This window comes from Myripristis murdjan, chromosome 7 (genome assembly GCF_902150065.1).
Source record: "Myripristis murdjan chromosome 7, fMyrMur1.1, whole genome shotgun sequence".
Lineage (NCBI taxonomy): Eukaryota > Metazoa > Chordata > Actinopteri > Holocentriformes > Holocentridae > Myripristis > Myripristis murdjan.
In genome coordinates this window covers 17,416,353-17,438,814 of record NC_043986.1, presented here as the reverse complement: position 1 = coordinate 17,438,814, position 22,462 = coordinate 17,416,353, and the positions used below count along the sequence as shown (strand labels likewise).

General features: G+C 41.3%; 1 protein-coding gene across 1 annotated transcript in view; it reads right to left on the bottom strand.

The window, feature by feature from the left end:
• The window catches only part of b4galt5 (UDP-Gal:betaGlcNAc beta 1,4- galactosyltransferase, polypeptide 5), a 38,529-nt gene extending 16,803 nt beyond the window's left edge, over positions 1–21,726 (bottom strand). Inside the window, exon 1 of the mRNA XM_030055358.1 lies at positions 20,980–21,726. Coding sequence (XP_029911218.1) covers positions 20,980–21,088 — 109 coding nt within the window. The 5' untranslated portion in view covers positions 21,089–21,726. The remainder of the gene's footprint in view (positions 1–20,979) is intronic.
• Positions 21,727–22,462: the final 736 nt, after the last annotated feature.

Below are 22,462 nucleotides of genomic sequence, written 5' to 3'. Positions count from 1 at the left end.
TGGAGTTAGGGGAGTGGGGGGTGGGGTGTCCTACAATCTCCTGACTTGTGATTCAGCTCCAGGGTGGATCAGCCCACGAGATCATGAGGGACAGGAAGGCGATAGAAGTGGGTTAAAATTAGGAGAAGAAGGAATATGGATATATTTGTGGTGACAGGGTGGGATTGGCCAATGGGAGTTTTGGATGCAGCAGCCAATCATGATTATCCAAGGAAATAAAAATGCCATTCCACGTGTCAATTTGCATTGTGAATAGTTTTCTAGTCACAGTTTTTTTTTTTTTTTTTTTTTTTTTTATTTACAGAAAACCCTTGTTACAACCACACACACACACACGCACGCACACACACACACACACACACACACACGATGATGATATTAGCCCAGTGTTATGGTCACATGAAGCCCAGTCATAAGTGGATCATGAGGCTTCCTCCCAAACCACAGCTGCACTCCACACACAGGCGCACGCACAAAAAAACCTCGTCATGCCACACCCCGTTGCCTCAAAAGAACTTGGTGTACAGTTAAGTCGGCAGGAAAACCAACATAACCGTGCTCTGCAGAATTCGCAGCATGGGAACAAGAATGCAAAGAATCTCCTAACAGCCTCATTTCACCATAAGGCTGGGCGAGGTAAACTGCATCAGAGAGAGCCGCTGGCTGACAGAGAGGAAGGGAGAGGAAGAGGGCTGATTTTCACAGCAGATGTCCCTTTGACAGGAAGGGTCCTCAACATTTACTGGCTCAGTGGTGACGTCAGCAGTCATCACAGTTTCTGGCACCGTGCCCACTTCCTGAGAGCATCCAAACCATGTGTGCTCCCTGTCTCTCCCTCCTCCCAGTTCTCCTTGGCCAGCCAGTTTCATCCATTTCTCTATCTATCTCTCTATTCCCATCCTGCTCTCCTCTCCCTTCCCCCACTCTACTGAGGCTACACACATGCCTGTGAAGGATAAACGAAAAAAAAAAAAATGTTGCTCATCACCTTGAAGGAATACGTTGTTTTTGGAAGATTAGCCTGTTTGGCATCTTACCTATTGATGAGAACACAGACACTGAAATCATCCATGTGACCCAAGTGGATGTTAGCCAGTGTTGTTATGTTGACCAATCTCGTAAAAACACTATGAGGGAACGGTTCCTAAAAAATCCTTTACTACTGAGTTTGCCAACAGAGGAAACGGTTACAAAAAGGAGCAGCTGAAATCTTAAGAATTTGGGAAAGCACCTACATTTCCCAGAGATCACTTGTCGTACTTACTGTGTTACTCATCTCCACCCACAACTTAACACACACACACACACACACACACACACACACAGTATTTCCTCCAACTCTTTGCCCATTGCTTTTGCCTATTTGTCCATCCGCGTCAGGTTTCACACACAGGAGTGCCATGTGATTACATAATCTAGCAGGGTTGGGCCGACGGCCGATATCATCTTCCATCACTGATGGTTGACAGCCATTGACCACTGAGCCCTCTACCATCGTAACAATATGATTTAAAAGCCCCCAGCTCCAGACAGAAAACGTTAAGAGTCCCAGTGTCTCTGCTATACCATACAAAATGCATTCATTACTTATTTATAACTTATTTGTGGGGATTTCCCGGGGATCAAGCTGAAGCTCAGAATAATCTTCATTTATCCAGGGGAGACATTCAGGGCTGTCCCGTCATCCTGGGGATGGAAACATATGGATTTGGGACGGACAAACATCTCTGGCAGGACGACTGCACATCTATAGTGGGTACAACCAGTCTTGAGATGTTCTGTCGTAGGCGGCAAGTCAGTTGTATTCAGTGGAAAACACTGGTTGTAGCCATTGTAGATGTGCAGCGGCTTCAATTTAGGGAACCATTAAAAATAACAAACCGTTTATTACACAGCACACCCTACAAAGTGAAATGTTGCAAACACACCCACTGTATGAGATCCATCTAACCATACACTTAGCTGATGACTAATGAATAGAGTGAAAGTATTTTTATGTTTATTTTAAAAGGTCAGAAAGAGTTTTGTCTGTGGAAGAATATTAGTTGATTTCATATTGCTAACCCAAATCTCTGAATGGAAAAAGAAAATCTTCTGCCCAATAAGACAAAATGCAGAGAACAGTGGAAATGGTAGTGTTTTTTCTCTCCCTACTTAACAAAAGAAGCTGAACCCAAAACAAAATCGTGACCTAAAAACTGTGGAACAAACCAAGCTGTGGGTTTATTGAACCGTTAAACCCCTGATTAAATCATTTTCAAAGTGATAGCTAAATAACAATAATAATGATGATGGAATACTGGAAGTCTCTGAAAGTTAATTTTCGTATTGTAGTGTAATGGATGAAAACCAATGGCTGGATAAAAGGTGGGAAAAATGATGTCAGAGGTCTGGTTGTTTAGGAAAAGGTAAGCAAAAATACATGTATTAACATTTATGGTATAGTCTGGCCCATTAAAGCTTTTTCTTATCCCTATACTAGAAACACACTTCAAAATTAGTATATATGTAGGCTACTACACACACACACACACATAGGCGAGGCAGACTGCCCTGATGTCAGGCTTAAAACACGTAAGCATGCCGGACTGACAGTGTTGAAAGTTATGTCTGTGTGTGTGTATGTGTGAAAACACTGAAGTAAGTAGTTTGTGTTCTTTGTGTTAGTTCTCAGTGACAGCAACCAAACCTCACTACTGCTGTGAGAGGAAAGCCAACAAACAATCTTAATTTGAGAAAGCAAACATTTCTCTCTCTCTCTCTCTCTCTCTCTCTCTCTCTCTCTCTCTCTCTCTCTCTCTCTCATGGAAAAGCTATGAGACAGATCTACACCGAGTTAAAATTCCAATCGTCTGCCAAAAACACTGTAGCCAGTACAGACGTTAATGCAAAACATTTATGGTAGGAGAGTTATGCAGTACATGGCATGCCTTGAATATTCAAACAAACCAGTCTGAGAGACGTATGACCCACTCTGTTGAGAAACCGGCCCTATCTGCAATAACACTGCAAATCCATATTTCCCCAACTAAAGCAAACATTTAACCGTTATTAGTTCATGTGGGAGTGGGCGTTAATATGATGAACTGCTATGGATATTACATAACCAAAGAAAGACACAAATGTAGCAAGAGTTACAGTTATTCATGACTATGCATCAACAGCTGGCAAGGTTTCAATTGCACTTCCTTTCTATTCTCATCTTTAAACACAGCAGCTTCCAAATACATGAGAAGAGTCGCCCTCAGTGTATATTATCAATGACAAGCTCACTGATGCTCAGTGATTTTTTCCATTACCATACTCCCAGCTCGGGGGCTGGTTTGAACCTAAGATTTAAGGCTAATGGATGCTGTGGTTAATCAATGACACTAATCGATTGATAAACTTCCAGGCAGGGGGGAAATAGAGCTTCCATTGTAGCTGAGCCACACGGAGATACACCTGTGATTAAAAGGGACATTTCCATTGAGACCTCTGAATACCAAAGGCAGATGATCAACAGTAGAAGTAGTCCGCTCCTGATAACATTGTTCGTAGATAAGACAGAAATGTGGCCGGCCATGTTGTACAAAGTGTTACTGGAAATAACCGTGACATCATTTCAATGAAAATGTGTCATGGAAAAAGTGTCGTAAGTATGTAAGATGGAGATAAAACAAGACATCATTCCTTCTGCCAAATAATATATTGCTCTCAGACACACCATGTAGACACACACACACACACACACACACACACACACACACACACACACACACACACACACAGCCAGCAGGGACAGCATGAAGTGTAGCTTGAGTTCATTTTTGGTCTTGCACTAGTCATTCTGCCCCTCCATCTGCTCTGTCGTCCCAAGTGTGTTTGTGTGTGTGTGCATGTGCTTCAGTCTGTTTGTGTGCATGTGTGACCCTCCCCTGAGTCACTGTGTCTGCCGAGCCACAACATGGCAGAGAAACACAGGGACCGGACGCGGCGAGGGGAATTACATAAACAACACAGTGGTGCCAGGACCCCTTGTTTTCACTCTGCTGCAAACAAATACTGGAAAACAGATCGGAGGGAGGGAAAGTGAGAAACAGAGAGATGGAGACAGACAGACAGATTGTGTGTGTGTGTGTATGTGAGTGTGTGTGTGTGAGAGAGAGAGAGAGAGAGAGAGAGAAAGGGAAAAAGCAAGAGAGAGTCATTTTCTTTCCATAATACCATCAATATCTTTCCAAGCCTCTCTTGTTCTTCTTTGTTCCACTGTTGGCTGCATCCTTTGCTTGATTGAAAACAGAACATCGCTGTTTTGGTGATTTTAGTGTTTTAAATTCAAGTGGAAGTGGAACTGGAATACATGGTCTCCTATGGCCGGAAAGACTACGATTCTACAATTCCTTCGGCTTACGAACACTTTCTCAAAACTCACTGGATAACTCGAGAAATTCGCAGTGGCCAATCTGAAAGTTGGATATTTTTCCTTAGCTTGTGAAATGTTATTTGGGAGAAATGAGTTTTTTGGATGTCAGCAATAGCGAGTGACAATATGTGGACGGATGTGCATGAGTTCCTTCTCTCAGAATCGGTTAGGGAAGACATAACTGAAGGGAAAAACCACAGGAAGGAGAGAGAGGGAGAAATATTCACACCAATGTGCAAAGAGGAAGAATGGTGCAAGATAGTGAGAAAAAGAAAGAATAAGAAAAAGAGAGTGTGTGCGTGTGTGTGTGTGTGTGTGTGTGTGTGTGTGTTTTTGGGGGGGGCGGCAGTATTAAGTGCTGATGGACAGAGAGTTAATTAATTCTAATTTTGATAATTTATTATTAGTATTTGCTGTAAACTTTGAGACAGCACACTGATTTTATAGGCTCTAAATAAACTTGAACTAGAAACTTACAGCTTCACAAATGCCAAGATATCATTCAGATCACTATAAAATTAATGCTTTTTTTTTTTTTTTTTTTTTTTAAGTAAGCAATTTAAAGACATCAATTTGCATAATTTTTAATAACTGACAATGTAACTGACGTCAGCCCTACTTTATAAACTAAATTAATAATTGATTAACAGAAAATAAAAAAAATAATAAGTAGATTAGGGCTGGGAAATAAAACGATTTAGATATTTTTCACGATAAAATCTTCCACGATAATGATGATATGCTTATGAGATTCATTTTCAATATAATAATCATATAGCAGAGAGACCAACATGCGTTATGACGGGTTGACGAATGTTTCCAGCCCCTCCCTGACTCACAACAACTCTGGATGACCAAGTGTATGGCGTAGTGTGACATTACTTAGCAAAACATGAGCGGCTGCAGAAACCATATGCGAGGAAGCCACCACCAAAGATGAAGAAATTGTACCAAAGAAAGGGCATACCACCTGGCTTGGCTAATTGAAGTCAGATCAACCACAGACCAGCATTAGGTGCGAATGATGTTGGCAGCCACTCCCCAGCAGAATGGAAAATACCACCAATCTCCTCCACCATCTCCAAAGGGTTAGGTTAGGTACCAACCACAGAGTGCTCGGAAAGCACAAGTCTTCACCATCATGCCAGCCTCAGCCAACCCCCCTACTGCAAAGCATCCCAAGTTTGACTACCAACAACTGTGTCTGCTTCTTCCGCCATTAACCCATACAAAAAGAAATCAAACTGACACAAAGACATAACCATTGCACTTAGGCTAAAGATTATGATGCCTCAGGCCATGTTGGCTCTGTTGAATGTTTGTCCCCTGTTCTTTCTGATGATAAATAATTGTGTATAACCATATAAACCATACTCGCCATCTGGTTTTTGTAGGTTCTTTCATATAAGAGAACACTCCCAACACTGTAAATTAAGCATTATTATTATTATCATTATTAAATATATATATATATATATATATATATATATATATATAGTGATAACATTTATGGCCGTATCATCCAACCCTAGAGCAGATTAATCAGCACTGTAATCATTAAGGAACAGAGAGCGAGACAGAGAGACTGAGAGAGAGAGAGAGAGAGGGAGAGAGAGAGCCAGTTTAACCAGGTAAAGAGGTGACAGGAGGGCAGAGGCGAGTTCCCGTGGCTTAATATGATGTCAAAATGCGATGTGAAGTGAGATACGATCTAGCTTAACTATGAGCCACCCCTGCTAAATCCAAGTGGACTGCAGTTCATTAAATCATGTAGGGCACTCAAGATTCATTCCACTTCATTCCACTCTCACTTCTCTCAGTGTTCCCTCAACATTTCCTGTTTCAAAACCTCACTCTCTCAATTCGTCTTCTGCCCATGTCAGGCCCCCTCTCTTGCTGCACTTGTCGTTTCTTTCCTGTCTCTCTGTACATATATATATATATATATATATATATATACACACACACACACACACACACACACACACACACACACACACACACACATAAATGCATGAATGGAGGTGTTTCTAATTTTTTGTCTTTTATGTATATACAGTACAGGCCAAAAGTTTGGACACACCTTCTCATTCAATGCGTGTACAAAGCAGTAATCAGAGCAAAGGGTAGCTATTTTGAAGAAACTAGAATATAAGACATGTTTTCAGTTATTTCACCTTTTTTTGTTAAGTACATAACTCCACGTGTTCATTCATAGTTTTGATTCCTTCAGTTAGAATCTACAATGTAAATAGTCATGAAAATAAAGAAAACGCATTGAATGAGAAGGTGTGTCCAAACTTTTGGCCTGTACTGTATATATACTACAAAAGCAGAACTAACTATGAGCTCAATGCCAAACATAGAATTGAATGAACAGCTCTATTACTGTGACAAAAAGAAAACCTGAGCATTATGAGCATCGTAAAAGTAAACTTTATGGCAGAACAGTCGTATTGGATTGTGTGTGTGTGTGTGTGTGTGTGTGTGTGTGTGTGTGTGTGTGTATATATATATATATATATAAGGTGTGTCCATATATATATATATACAGTATATATACATATATATATATATATATATATATATATATATATATACTGTATATATATATGGACACACCTTATCATTAAATGTTTTTTCTTTATCTTTATTATTTTCTACATTATCCTACATTGTGTAGATTGACACTGAAGATGAAGACATCAAAACACATATGTACAGGCACAGTGATGTACATGAAGCCCTGTGCTTGTGAGACTGTCTGAGGGTCTCAGTCTGTTGTGTTGGTGGTGGGATCAGGCCGGTGAGCAGTGATTCATTCCTGCAGTGCCCCCGCCGTTCCCCTCTGCCAGCCCATTTCCGCCTGCTTTTATATTTGGCAGAAGTCCAGAACATTCTTGTCTTATTACAGTGGCTTGCTCACTACTACAATGTAAGGAGTGCGCAGAGGACAAAGACATACACACACACACACGCACACACGAGTACACACATGCACACATATACGCATGAGTACCTAATCACCCCTCCATTGCACCTGCCTCTTCTTTTTGCTCACTGCTGTCCTGTAACCCCCCCCCCCCACCACACACCCACACATACACACACACACACACACACACACGCACGCACACACTCACACCCACACACACAGCAGAGGGGTGAGGTCTCTTCACAGCTGGAGGTCACTCCTGTTGACTGAACAAATGGGCCAAAGCAGACAGCTAGTCTACTACATGCTCTACGCTGCTACAGCATCTATATCCTCCACCAGCAGCTAAGCCATACGTCTGCTGCTGCAGCTCAACGACAGTGCTTTTGCTCTTTTCACCAAACCATGTGAATTGCAGACAGTGCTGCAGTTTGAGGACACACCTACAATCACAGCCAGATACTCGCTATTCTGGCTGATGGATGCATGCCAAACTCAGACGTTGCTCCTCACCTCTGGACTAAAAATATGAGCTATCTGCTGCTGTTGCTTAGGGGGAGATCTGAATTCATTTTAGTAAGTAATGAATTTAAGCAAAACCCTGCTGTCGCTAAACCTATATGCCCTCAGCAATAGAGAGTATATGTAATTTGATATGCAATATTAATATAATGCTTATCAACTAGAAAATTGTGAAGAAATGCGGTTGTATTTCTGAAGAAAAACACCAAAGGCCTACAAAAATTATAGCTGTTCTTAGCACAGTGAATCAAGGTCATCATGCCACTGATTCTGTTGCAACAAAGGGACTTTTGAAAATGAAATGGTACAGTAACAGCAGAGGTGATATTAATCTTTTAAATGGTTAAGGTGATATAAAGATGAACTTGTTGCTGGTAGCTATCATGTAGTTACAGAGCCTCCCTGGGATCAGCTGAGAAACACAAAGACCCATGTGTAAATCGGTATTCTGGGTAGAGATTTACAGATCGGTATAGATCAGTACAGTTGGATTTGCAGTCCATGCACTCAAACAACTTTTTGTCCTCCATAATCCAAGGGCAGGTTTACAAATCCATGGCATGGATTCGTAATTTCAGGGTGCGGTTTATGAATCCGAAGTCCATAAACCGTGTGCACAGATCCCCAAACTGAGAGTACAGATTTACACATGGATCTTTTTTTCTCAGCTGACCCCATGAGGGCATGTATGTAGTAGAAGACAGCTAAGTAAAAATGAAGGAGATTGCAGGGTGGGACCCCTCTATTATGGAATAAGCAATATGATTCACTGTTATTTGCGGTGGGTTTATCCACTAGAGGCCATTAGAGATGCATTAACACCTTTAAACTCCCAAACATTCGCCATTAAAACGTGTTAAAAACTACCCTTCCGACACAATATGCCACTCCCACTAAGGTACTTGCTAACTCCACCCGAATATGTAATGACTGGTTTGTAAATGCCAGCTAATAAAACATCTGTCATACGGTTACTTCACTGCCCAGCTTCTTATCTGTAATGGTCACACCAATGGTGAACCACAAAAGCAGCTGGTAATTAGCACTCACTGACTTGGTGCCATTACCACATGGCAGCTGTAAATCAGCTATGTTTTGCTAATCAACTAACCTGCCCTCCTGAGGATTTATTAGAGGAGCCCTCTAACAAGGCTCCATGCTTCTGTCTTGGTTGTTTGCATTTGCTGCCATGGCCAACGACAGGTTTACACCTGGATACCCGGGAAGCTATGTGTGTAGTCCTGGAGAGCAGCACTGCACACAATAACAGCATTATCCATGCTGTTACTGTGAATAAGAATGCATTCATTCATAATTAATTAACCTGCCAGCGTGGATAAAATGAAGGAAAAATACACTGGAGGCATGTAAACAAGTATAATGCCTATATGAAAACTTCAAGTACATATCCCAGATGTACAAGGTTAGACAGATTATGCTTTGATATACTTCCTTATCATTAAACCCTTATCATGTGCGAACTTTGTAATTTAATTCATGCCACTGTTCCTCCTACCCAGCATGAAGATCACAGGTATGAGTGCCATCAGCAGCACAAGGCGTATCATCATCTCTGTTATCAACATGTGGGTTTAGATTAGGGCTAGGCAGTATGGACAAAATCAAATATTACAACATTTTGGAGTGAGTACCTTGAAGTACCTCTCCTTCATCTCCTACAATATCATATGATATTGTAGGGATGACTGTTGATGTTTTCACAAAATATGTGCACTATGACATTTTTGCGACAAATGAATAAATAAATAAATAAATAAGCAGTAAAGATGCAAATAAGAGAACAGTCTAATAAGTTCAGAAAATGGTATCCCTTTATTGGAATGCAACCTTTTAACCAAGAAAAGACAGCACTTAGGCTAACTCATGATATTACAATATCCAAAATCCCAGGTGATATCTAGACTCCTCTCACAATATCAATAATATATAGATATATTGCCTAACCCTACAGTTTAGATTATGCTTCCCTCTGGCATCACCACTGCACACTGGCCTATCACCATTTACTGCCTACTGTTCGCAAACATATGATCAGTGTAACCACGGCAGCGGTATAAACAACAAAGGGAGGCCCAAACCAGGTGGAAAGAAAGAGTGGGATTCTCCTCAGCAAGATTCGGTTACATGAATAATTAGTGTCCCAATGCAAGACCATCAGTCCAGCCCCGGCTCATGTCAAAACCCTCCATGTTCCATACCCTCAAACAGTCACAAACACAGCATTTCCACCCTCTCTCACTCCTGCTGCAGCTCAACCATCTGTCTGTGGTCAGATATCCACAACAGTAGGATACAGGGGCTGGGCAGGGGTCATTTTACAGACACCAATACAGGACACGGCAATGGTCTGTGCATGGATCACCTCTAAATGAAAGTGAATGTGTATTTCTTCGTTTAGGTGACAAAGACCGCCAGAAACAGGAACTCCGAGAGCGGGAAGTTGTGGTTATGAGTACAGCAAGCTTTTGCAATGAAAATTTTTAAAAAAAGCAGGTGAAGGGGAGGGCTTTACAAGAAATGTACTACAGAGGAATTTCAACTGTACACGCCTGTACTTGAGGTGAGGTACAAGTGCGCCAGCATGTGCGAATTTGCTATACTGGAAAATACTATAATGGGATTTAGTCTGTTTTTGCCAAGTGCTTATGTAAGTGTCCTCCTATGTGAATATATAAGAAAAAAGAAATACCATGTCTGGGTGCACAAACAGGAACACCTTCATCAAACACATCCACTGATGTGACAAATGACTCGATGGACTTAATACATCAAAAACACAATGACCAGAACCCACCTTACAGGAATTGTGGATTTTGGTCACAGGAACAGTGAATAAAAGGAGCTACATGAGTCAATATGTCTAGATCAATAGGTTTTGACAGGTGTGGCAACAAAGCCAGGCCTAACAGTAAAGTGACCCGGCCTCTTCAATAAGTGGAAACTGCCACACATACTGTATTTACATAGTATTTCTCTGGCTTGGGGCAGCAGCAAAAACTATTTGTGATCAACTGAGAACAGAAAACTAGATGCTGATCAGTCTCCCATTCACTTTGAATAGGAACTTGGGCTCATAGACTGTGTAATTGTTAATGCCCAAATTAACTTCACAATGTAGCAACACCAACAGGTCTGAACCTGCAAAACGGAACCGCCTTCTTTGGCAATGACTCTGGATACTGTCACTATTATCCTTCCCATGTGTTTGTGCCTGAACTGTGCACTGTATAAGATTACAGATTAGGGGGTCAGCCTGGTACGGGCTATGAGAAAATTACCGTATGAATTAGTGGCCGACTGATCTACTGGGCTGATGTCTAGTATTTTGAGATAATAACCAAATGGAGACAATGCACATGTTTTTTATTTTCAAATATTTTTGTGTGTTGAAATTAATAATATACCAGGCTTATATAAAGGTTCATTGCAACCAAAAACAGAAAGATGCCACTGGGTTCCACTGTTTGCACTAACACTGTGTATTTATTTTTTATTTTTATTGCTTCTATTTTTTTTTTTTCATTATCTCTCAGAAACAAGGAGAATATTCTTTTTTAGTGCACTAAAACTTTATTTTTCATTCATTAGATTTTTTTTTTTTTTTTTTTACAGTTCAAGTTTGACTAGTTATTTAGTTGATTTCATTTTCTTTATGTATAATGCACTGCAGACAGAGTGCAGATTAACTTAAGAGAGACAATGCAGGCAATAATATTAGTGTTTAGTAAATGTTCATTTAAGTTCAGCAATTCTGTGTCTCATTTGTTACCACCATTAAAATGTTGTATTTTATAAGATGCAAATCCACCCTGCTTACTAAATATTGGCATTGGCCCTTGACAAACTCATATCGGTTGACCACTACTATGAAAATGCATCTAATATAAATTGAATTGTCTCATGGCAGAGAAATTTCAGTTTATACACATGAATGCTGAAATGCTGTTCCCATTGAATCAAAGCTAAATGTAGTGACTATATTTCATCATGACTTCACTACATAAGGCAGCGGAGGCCAAGAATCTCTGGTTTACTACAAACACTGGGGTAAGAGAACGTACTAGGTATGTATTACAGTGGCACCATCAATAAAAAAAGAGTTATATAATCCTTGTCCCTTTCAGGGTGGTGTTCAGAGTTCCCATAAATTCTAGCAACCATATTTGGTGTGTGTGTGTGTGTGTGTGTGTGTGTGTGTGTGAGGTGGAGGGTGGGAATCACACGGTCAATAAAGGGCTTTAAGAGGATTGCTCATGCCTCTGAGTGACTCGCAAGGTGCACTGAACTCTGCATTGATGTTTAACTAAATTCCATTGTTAATACAGCATTTAGTGTCACATGACCTTCTACCATACACACACATTTACAATGCAGCGAAGCAGCAGGCTGAAGAGCAGGCTAATTTGCACAGCAGTACAAAGGTCTAAAGTTCAAATGACATTTCCTTTGAAGAATTATCTAAATTATGGGGCAACTATAGTTCTCAGGAACATAATCAGAGTGAAAATATCTAAGACAGTAGTTTAAAAACTTACAGGGCATATTAACTGTCTTGTTCTAACCATATTTACTGGAGTCTGGTTTATATTGCGTGGATGTCACAGACAGACTAAGAAACTATGGCCCCGGCCCAAATGACTGTAAATACTGTCCTTGGAGATTTGTTGTCACCCCGCTCATCATGGGAACAAGGATGGCATGTTTCTGTGGTTGCTGTGACGATAAAGAGGAGTCAGTCCTGGACAGGATCAAGCCCTCGGGGAACCATGGCAACCACAGTGAAAATGTCAGATGCCAGACCTCAAGTGTCATAGCCGGGGGATTCTCAAGGTCTGAAGTCTTGCCCATCCAGATTTCTACTCTGATTTTTCTTGTATTACATTTTCCATAGCTTCAAAATTTGGAAGATTCTAAGAAAAAAAATTAGATGGGCTATGTTTACTGTTTAGTAGTCTTCTTTAATCACAATGAGATCCAACTGAGGCAGCCTGGCACCAAGTTAATATTTCACCCTGCCCAACCCCCATCTAAATTACCCTTATGAGGCCGACTGGATTGATCTAAATGGATGGATCGATTAAGCAGCAGAGGGGGAATTACTGTAGTGCCTGCTACCGTAAGGCCACTGTAGTGCTTTAACTAGCACTACAGCAGGCCTTGAGGACTATGAAGGATTTCAGGAGTGCCAGACAAACTTCCCTGCTTAAGCACAAGCTAAGCATCGGCACACCATCAGCCCAGAGACGTAATTATCTCCAAGCATCCTAGCCTACACTTTGCACACATACATCTGCTCGTAAATACTGTTCACACATGCACAAACACAAAGACGGACACTGCTGACACTGGAACAAGTGGAGACATGCGTCTGTAGCTGTGTCTAGCCAATCCTGAGAGCTATAGCAACCAAAAAGCAATGCAAGACACACCACTTTATGGCCTATGAAAGTGTCCAGAGATAAAAGAGCAGCAGCTTTACAAGACTAGGGAGGGCAGCTGTGTAACAACTATGGTAACAACCTGGTGATGTCCTGCTATAGTGTACCAAGACGAGATCAACCATTAATACTGCATGTCTGATGTGATGAGTTATATTGTATAATAAGTGTGTTCAGTCCTTTGGCACTACATTATAAAACAGCCCTTCCATTTAGGATGAGAAACTGAAATCTATGAAGACAAAAGTGCAGTGTGTGGCGAATAAAATCCTGCCCATTACTCCCCTAAAAAGTTAATGATTTACCCACATTAACAACAGTGGCTGCACTAGTTAACATCTAAACAACTGCAGTGCCAGCAATAAATGAAAACCCAGCCTATGCCGTGTAGACTCTTCCACAGCCTTGTTGAGAATGTAAAGTACCAAGTTGCATGGCAGCAGTATCCAAACATCACCTGCCTGATCTTTACATACCACATCCACCCTGTCTCCCTCTCAACCACACCCCTCAGTTTTTACCCAAAGCAGGATTCAAATGATCAGAGGGCACGACAGCCGGGCATTGTTATGTTGAAATGGTGGCTTTGCAGGAAATGGCTGCACAAGCGAATGGACATACAACATGCAAGTGTATACAAACAAAGGCAGTTTTGGTGGGTGTGATGGGGCAAATGTAAAAAAGTGCTTTAAGAAATACACAGCTCTCTCTGAAACACACTGGGAAGGCAGCAGAGTGTCCATCAGCAGTGAGAGAAGCGTATCAGGAGGATTGCGACAGCACAGACTGATATCAGAGGCCTAACTCTTTACCATGAAAGTGATGACAGGGCACAAGGCAAGCGCCAATCAGAGACCAAGCCTCTCCTCTCCAGGCTGCTACAAATGAATCTCCTAAGGTATAAGGCACTGACACAGGAGTAAGAAAAAGCATTCAGCAGACAGAAGTTACACGAGTATACATATGAGTTCATTTGGAGAAACAGCAAATGAGGTTACACAATGAGATCTCTTTCATTTATGTAAGACGTTGTCTAGCCGGTTCAACATAAATATAAGCCATTTGCCATGCCTATTCTGCTGAATGCTTAGGTTTGGGTCAGAATCTTTCAATGTTTGACCCAAAAAGAAATATGTGGTTCAATCTCATGAGAGCTGATTTTTCTCATAGAAGGTTATAAAAGAATACAACAGGGTTAAAAATTAGATAACACCGGTGGTATCAATCAAACGTCATCTGCTGGGCACTTAAAGTCCAGAGTTTGCAGATGATATTCAGCTGGTTTACGTTACGAGCACAATGTTCGTTTTGGCAGTGAGTTAAGTTGAGTGGAGTTGAGTTTTTTTTTTTTTTTTTAATTAATTTTAGTTACACATCTTGCAGGCCAGCCAATTTTGTTACTTTAGATATCATAAACTAACATTTTAGCCAGTTTGTTAATGATAACATATCACATAATCATATCACATGATTTCACTGACAAAAGTAATACTGGGCTAAAGGCGTACTTCAGGGGTTTCATATTTACACGATGCAGGTATTCTCACTCTGAGAGGTAAGAATGAGGCCCAGACTAGCACTTGGTAGTAGAGAGTAAGTTTATTATTCATTCTCAGTGTTGTCGCTTGCCCAGTTAGAGTTAACACTGCTGATAGAGCAGATTAACTTGATGTTGTAATGCCTGCATATCTCCAATCATTTGCTGCCAGTAAGGGTAGAAAGCGTGTTTACATATAAAGCCACTGGTTATGATTTAGCCCTGTGATGTGCACTTACTGGCAGGCTCCACCCCCACTATGATTCAGAAGTAAGAATGACCAGTTGAGATGCAGGGACCATGAAAATGTCACCAATGGGTGATTATGTAGTCTACACTGTTGAAGGTCATATATTCTTTCTAACAACTTTTCCTCAAAATGCGGTATTAGGGATGCCACAAGAATCAACAAAGTCAGGAACAACTGGGGATGGGCAATATGGACTGAAAATATTTGAGGGTAATTTACAGAAATGATATTCAAGACAAATTATGGAAAAAAGACCGTAACTACAACGGCGCAGGGAGTAATATTTGAAAAAAATACATTAGCCTATTTCTTATTTCACCATTTTAATTCTAGTTAATAAAGTGTTTTTACTCTATTTTACCCAGCTCACCTGGCTTGGCCCCCAACCCAATGACAGCCAGGTGAGCTGTGTGTGTTGTTAGTGGCATATCCAGACAATTGAAACTAACATGGTATCGAATGACACCTCCTTTGTCCAGTAATCTGTAGTAGTGAAGCATTTCAGGTACCATAAAGGTAATGAATTTTGATACCCTATTCTACTAATAACATGTTTAAGAATGTGTCTGGGCAAACGAAAGCACTGGCTACATGGCGACAGTAACCAGAAGTTTGCTGACACAAGTTTGTTATGGTGAGACAACGCTGTAGGGTGTGCTGTAGGGTATGCAAATGCATCAACGTGTCATCATGCACCTATAACATTGACATCATGATATAACTTGTAACTGCTTTCTGCAAGCAAATTCATACCGGTATTATCGTGAATGATTTGATATGGCACTTTAGAACATCAGTATTACTGAAACTATTTCAATTCAGAGTCATGTTGGGGCGCCCCAGTGGCTCACCGGTTAACAGCACGTACTATGTATCAGGGCTCAGTCCCAATCACAGCGACCGCGGTTCGAATCTGACCTCAGGTCCTTTGCTGCACATCATCCCCTCTCTCTCCCCTGCCTTTCCTGTCTCTCTCTACTGTGACTGTCAAATAAAGCAGAAATGAAAAAAAAAAAATAAAAACCTTCGGAGTCATGTGGATGCACCCTGAGGACGCAATTGGGAAGGGCCTACAATACACCAGCAGCCAACATGGCTGATGTGATGGCTCCATAGCCTCTACTAGGAAAAGCCACATCTGGAGATACTTTGCCTTTGAAGCGGATGATAACAGCATTGTTGATCCTCATAAACCAATCTCCAAATAACATCATCATAAACACAACATGAAAGGGGGAGACACAAGCAATTTAGAAGCAACTCAAACACTAACATCTTGATCTATTCACCCCGTTTTAAAATAAGGGCCTGTGTGCTGAGCAGGATTTGTTTTTTGGTATGACAATCAAATCAGGTATTGAGAACCAAGTAATGTAACTGTGGTTGTCTCAAATAACATAATTATGGTATTGCAATATTCCTTTAATTGTATGTCATTACACATACAATCAAGGTGCCACTAACAAAGTTTTTCTTCAGTACAACTTCTTTGGTTAAACCATCTCACAAGTGGTACACTACCATTTTACAGATACACAGAGGTAATACACTGTGTGTGGCAAATATGAATTGGGCCACAATAAGAAACTATGCAAAGCTGCAAGCACATTGTACTGACTATCAGCAGGATTCCCTTAAAAATTCTGACTATTATCTGACATTATAATCTATATTACAGGGAGGTAAACACTAATGCACCCCATACACACACACACACACACACACACACACACACACACACTGTCTGACAGGAGGATAACTCTGGTCTCCAGAGACAAAGGGACAACACTAGCCAACATGGCTGATGCGATGGTTCTGTAGCCTCTACTAGGACAAGCTACATCTGGAGCTACTTTGGCTTTGAAGCAGATGATAACAGCATTGTTGATCCTCATAAACCAATCTGCAAATAACGTCATCATAAACTTTGCATGAAGGGAGGAAACACAACCAATTTGGAGAAGTCACTCAAACCATACATCTTGATCTCTTCACTTCATTAAAAAAAAAAAAAAAAAAAAGGAACTGCGTGCTAAATGGGATTTCTTTTTTTTTTTTGGTTTGGCAATAAAATCAGGTATTGAGAAATAAGTAATGCAACTGTGGTTGTCTAAAATATCATAATTATGGTATTGCAATATTCCTTTAATTGTATGTCATTACACATACAATCAAGGTGCCACTAACAAAGTTTTTCTTCAGTACAACTTCTTTGGTCAAACTGTCTCACAAGTGGTACACTACAATTTTACAGATATACAGAGGTAATACACTGTGTGTGGCAAATATGAATTAGGCCACAATAAGAAACTATGCAAAGCTGCAAGCACATTGTACTGACTATCAGCAGGATTTAAAAATTCACTTAAAAATTCTTACTATTATCTGACATTATAATCCACAGTATATTTTAATGGGAGGTATACACAAATGTAGCCCTCCATATCCCCCACACCCACACCCACCCACACACTGTCAGACAGGAGGATGAGCCTGATCTCCAGAGACAAAGGGAAGCACCAAGCACCTGGCTTCCTGTCTTCCTTGCTCTCTCTGGGTGTGGTGTGTGTGTGTGTGTGTGTGTGTGTGTACATTCCTATAAATAGAGTCTGTGTCTTCCCTAGCTCTCGCTCCAGTGGGATCCTCTCATGTTTTAATTAAATAAACTACTGCAATCAGGCCCAGCTGTGGCCTGCATCCCCAGCCTGCATCATTCAGCATCCGTGCTCAGGGGCAACAAAGAGGCTGCTGAGGTGCCAGTCCATGTGAGAGAGTGAGAGAGTGAGAGAGAGAGAGAGAGAGAGAGAGAGAGAGAGAGAGAGAGAGGCACTAAGCTGTGAAAACTGGGTCTTTCTACACTGAAGCCACCAGGGTATCATGGGAAGTCCCGCTCAGGTGTTCAAATGGGTTCTCCCATGTGCAAACCAGCACAGTAAATGGAATTCAGCTCATCTCTTTCATCCTTCCCTATCCATTTATCTTGTTTTTATTTTTTGCTCCTTGTTCACCTGCCCCCTTTGGTCTGAATTACTGTCCAACTATTGTGTTGCCCCTCCTTGTTGGCATGGGTAGAAGGACTACTAAAACAGCTTCTTCATGAAGAAGTGCTTTTGTTAAGCATGAGTAAATCTTTTTTTAAAAAAATGGTTTGAATTGTCCAGAAATGTGTATACTGTAATGAATGTCATTTAAAATGCAGCCAAGTGTGCAAAAAATACTTAGGTGAATGTAAAATGACTGAGTTATAAAAAAAAAAAAAACAAAAACAAAACAAAAAAAAAAAACAGTAAAGAACATGAACAATCTACTTACTTGATTGCAGTAACTGGAGTAAATGCAATGAATTATTTTCACCAATATCACCTTTTGCTAACTTGACCTTTTTCTTTCACCTCCAAAATGCTGCCAGCCCTATTGCACGGTCACTTCCAACATTTTCAAATTAAGCAGACACATTTCAGGCCATGGATACCCATTTGATAAGATTTATAATATCACAGGAAACCCCATTTGGTCATTTTTTCATTGTCGATTTAATATATAATTGTATCACTTTCTCAACTGTGCAGTGTGAGATAATAGTGTCAGCAGAGAAATGTGTGATTAGAACAGTCACTGTTGTACACTCTGTTACTGAGATCATTTTTAGTGAATTTGATTACAGTGAAGTAACACGATTACTCCTTTTGCTGACCCCCCCCCACCTGCAAAACCATTTGAAAGACCCCTGGGTGTCCCTGGACCCCACTTTGCAAGCCACTTTTTTCCTGACCTGCTCTTAATGCTCTTACTCTCTGACCCCACCCCCACCCCCTCAGGTCCCTCAATTTGTGTGCTAGGTCTCGAGGCCCCCCAAGTGAGGAAGGCTAAACTGTAGCTTTTAACAACGGCAGCAGACGCAGCCTTGCTCCTGGCTACCATCTATAATTAATGCACTGGTACTACTGGTCCTTGTTCTGTATGAACTGACCCCCAGTAAGCCACAAGGCCATTTAAGCCCCACAATCAACACCCAGGAGGACGGATGGAGTAGTGCAGCTCTCAATCAGGAAACATACACCATTAATTATTGAGGTGGAAAAATAGTGGCTATGTCAATGAAGTAGAGGATTATTTTTAAAAAGGGAGTATAGGCTACCTGATTGTTCAAAGATTTATTTGTTCTGTGTTTGGAGAAATCGTTGCTCTCTGCTATTAGGATCTACACAGTCCATTCCTGTACGTTTATGTGTCCTCCATATGAGAATTGATTCAATTATTGATTAAGTCGGCCACAGCAGGTAAAAAGCTTGAACAGATCTATACCCATTTTGATGAGGAGTGGGATCAGCTTTCCCTTTGATGTTTTATAAAATTCTACACATGTATGACTGAAACAACTCATACTGCCACTTTCAATCAGCCCAACTCAAGATAATAGTGCACCTTCCATTTTTGGCACCAAATATTCAGTGAAAAGTCTTTACACACTGAGGCCCACTATTGTGTTTAAAAATGGAAATGTTTTTGGCTTCTTTCTGACAGCTACAACACAAGTCCATCACAGTATTTGGGCAGGGATAGATTATTATTGTTCTGGTTGGTACTGGTTGTTTAAAATAGAGCACATGCACAAAAAAATGTTCCACTGAAACTCAACCTTGCCTGCTCAGCAAGCACAACGGGATATCCAACCAACAGTAGCTTAATTAAAAGGTAAAGAGGGAAAGATCCAAGCCACCTTCTCAATGAAGTGCTGGCTGCACTTCACCGTTTCCTAACAACTCCCCCACCCAGGGTGAAAAACAAAACGAAGAGTACATTGATCTGACGGATTAGCCATGCTGAATCACCACTCACACCCTTCAATTGATCACAGGTTTGCCTGGCACACCCAAGGACAGAGTCAGGTCAGAGTCCCAACTTTATAATAAACCAAGGACACAAGATAAGCTCTGCCCATGAAGCTTCAATAAAGTGGGCATGACATGGGTAATAATGGCAAAGATAACAAACAGTGTTGGTGCAACATATCTATAGTAGGTGATAGTACCAGCTGACCATGCCCTATAGTTAGGAGACATTAGAGCAATCACCAGAGGGCCTATATGGAGACTGAATCGATAAACATGCACAGACACACAAAGAAAAAGATAAACAGAGAAAAGGAGCAGCAGAGAAAGGGGGTGGGGTGTGGGGGGGTGATACATGAATGATTTAGGAGCAGTTCAGGACATGGGATACTACAGAGTTGGAAAGGCAGCAATTGATGGATGCACTAATATTCAGGGAAGCCGGCTGGTCTCCAAGCACAGGCCACTCTGATGGAGTGTTACTTTAAATGACTCATTTTGCAGTGATCCCTACCTGCAGGCTGACAAACGAATCTAGCCTCTTTTTTCAACAAATCATTTTTGTGTCCAATAACTTATAACTTCACATGCATTCCACCGCTTTCATGCGATCACATGCGTTTCTATGCGTAAAAAAAAAACAAACAAACATGGGCAAACTTTGATTATTCTGTGAATGCCAAGGACCCCAAAAGCAAAGCCAGAATAGCTCATATTGCGTGTGGCCCCAGTCATTACTATAACCATTACAATCATAGTTAACGTGATTATAGCAACTGCGAGTCTGATCTGTAGCACTATTGTTACCGTGTTTTCAGGTAGGTGTGCATTATTAAATTGGCTCCCAGAAATACAGCCACGTCTGAATCGTCGATCGGGAGAGATCAAGACTCAGCAGAGACGCATGGCTCCTTCTTCTATCTCACACTCCCAATGGCAACCCGAGCTGTCACACATGACCTAACAGCCCATACAAACAGCCTCACATCACCCCAAGATTTTAGGTTTAAACAAATGTCATCATTGCGAAATGACTTACCGATACCAGGGGCGGAATAGATGAAATACAATGCGGAGGTGGACAGTGAAAAAAGGAATAAAAGCCCAAGGAATGACCTTCTCCGGAACCGCAAATGTGTCGGCATCATACAGGCAGCAAAGACACACACAGGCACGTTAGCGTATTTACAATGAAGACAGAGCAGTTCCGATGTGCCCAGATGCCAGAACCACTGCGGGGACGGGTCCGGATTGAATGAGCCGAATGAGGCGGTCGGTCTGCGGCACCAGGCGACTAGGAAGTCAGTCCGTTTCCGCGGCAGGTTGGGCACCGTAGAGAGCAGCTCTGGTTGTTCAATCAATCAAGATATTCAAATTCCGTTCCCGAAAGAATGTTTTCTGTTTTATCCGATGGTAGGTCCAATTGGGAAACGGCTAACTGCGACAATGCAGTTGAAAGTGGCCTGGTGTCTTCAGTGAAAGCTCATCGTTTGGCTCACAGTGCGACGCTGATGGAGTGGGGGCCGCTCCTGCGCTTGCCTGTCTGCCTACCAGCCCAATGAATGGAGTTTCCCCACCGCAAAATGAGCAATACCTAAAGTGGGCGTTGAGTAGCCAGCGCAGGGTATGTGTTTTCTCCAGTGCTTCACGTCGGGCGGATTGATTATTCACCCGCACATGCTGATAACACAACAACACATGACACCATAAACAAGCGACATGGGAAGACAACTGAAACTACGATAATTAATTTGACTGTATCAATTTGTGAATAAGTGCCCAAACGACGCTCACGACTCGCCATGGTTAAAGCTATCTATGTGACTTACTTATTTGGGTTAAGCACATCTTAGCATCATGATCACATAATAAGATGCATTAGAAAGTGTAGCATGCATGGAAACTACATCTGTGTGCAGGTGACTGACTGTGTGTGTGTGTGTGTGTGTGTGTGTGTGTGTGTGTGTGTGTGTGTGTGTGTGTGTGTGTGTGTGTGTGTGTGTGTGTGTGTGCACGCGCGCGCCTCACATGGATGGAGCAGTAAGGACTAGACATATGGTAATAGACGTCAGTCAGTACCCCGGAAAAACAAAAAAGATCCACAGAGATGCACCTATCTTCATTAATTTTTACGCCATATGGTCTTCCTCTCTGTCTCTCCTCTTGCCCGTTTTACATCGCCAGTAGGCTTTTGATCACAGCATCTAATCCAGATCAACTACAATGAATGAAACAGCAGAATTTATATAGGCTAACCAAATACTACATTAAGCCCCCAGTTTAAATATTGTCAGGTAGCGACCATCGCACAATGCTAAGGTTATGGTAACCTGTAGGACATGAGAGCACTAATGTATTGATGTATTGGTGTATTGATGTTTTAAGCCACTGAACAAAGACCCACGGTCTCCGACAGATGTCTAGTCAATAAATCAATAGGCCTATTGAGTGAAATGCAGGTAGTCAATGTGTTTGTGTGAAAATGGTGTAAAAATGGGCTGTGCACCTAGAAATGGAAAGTC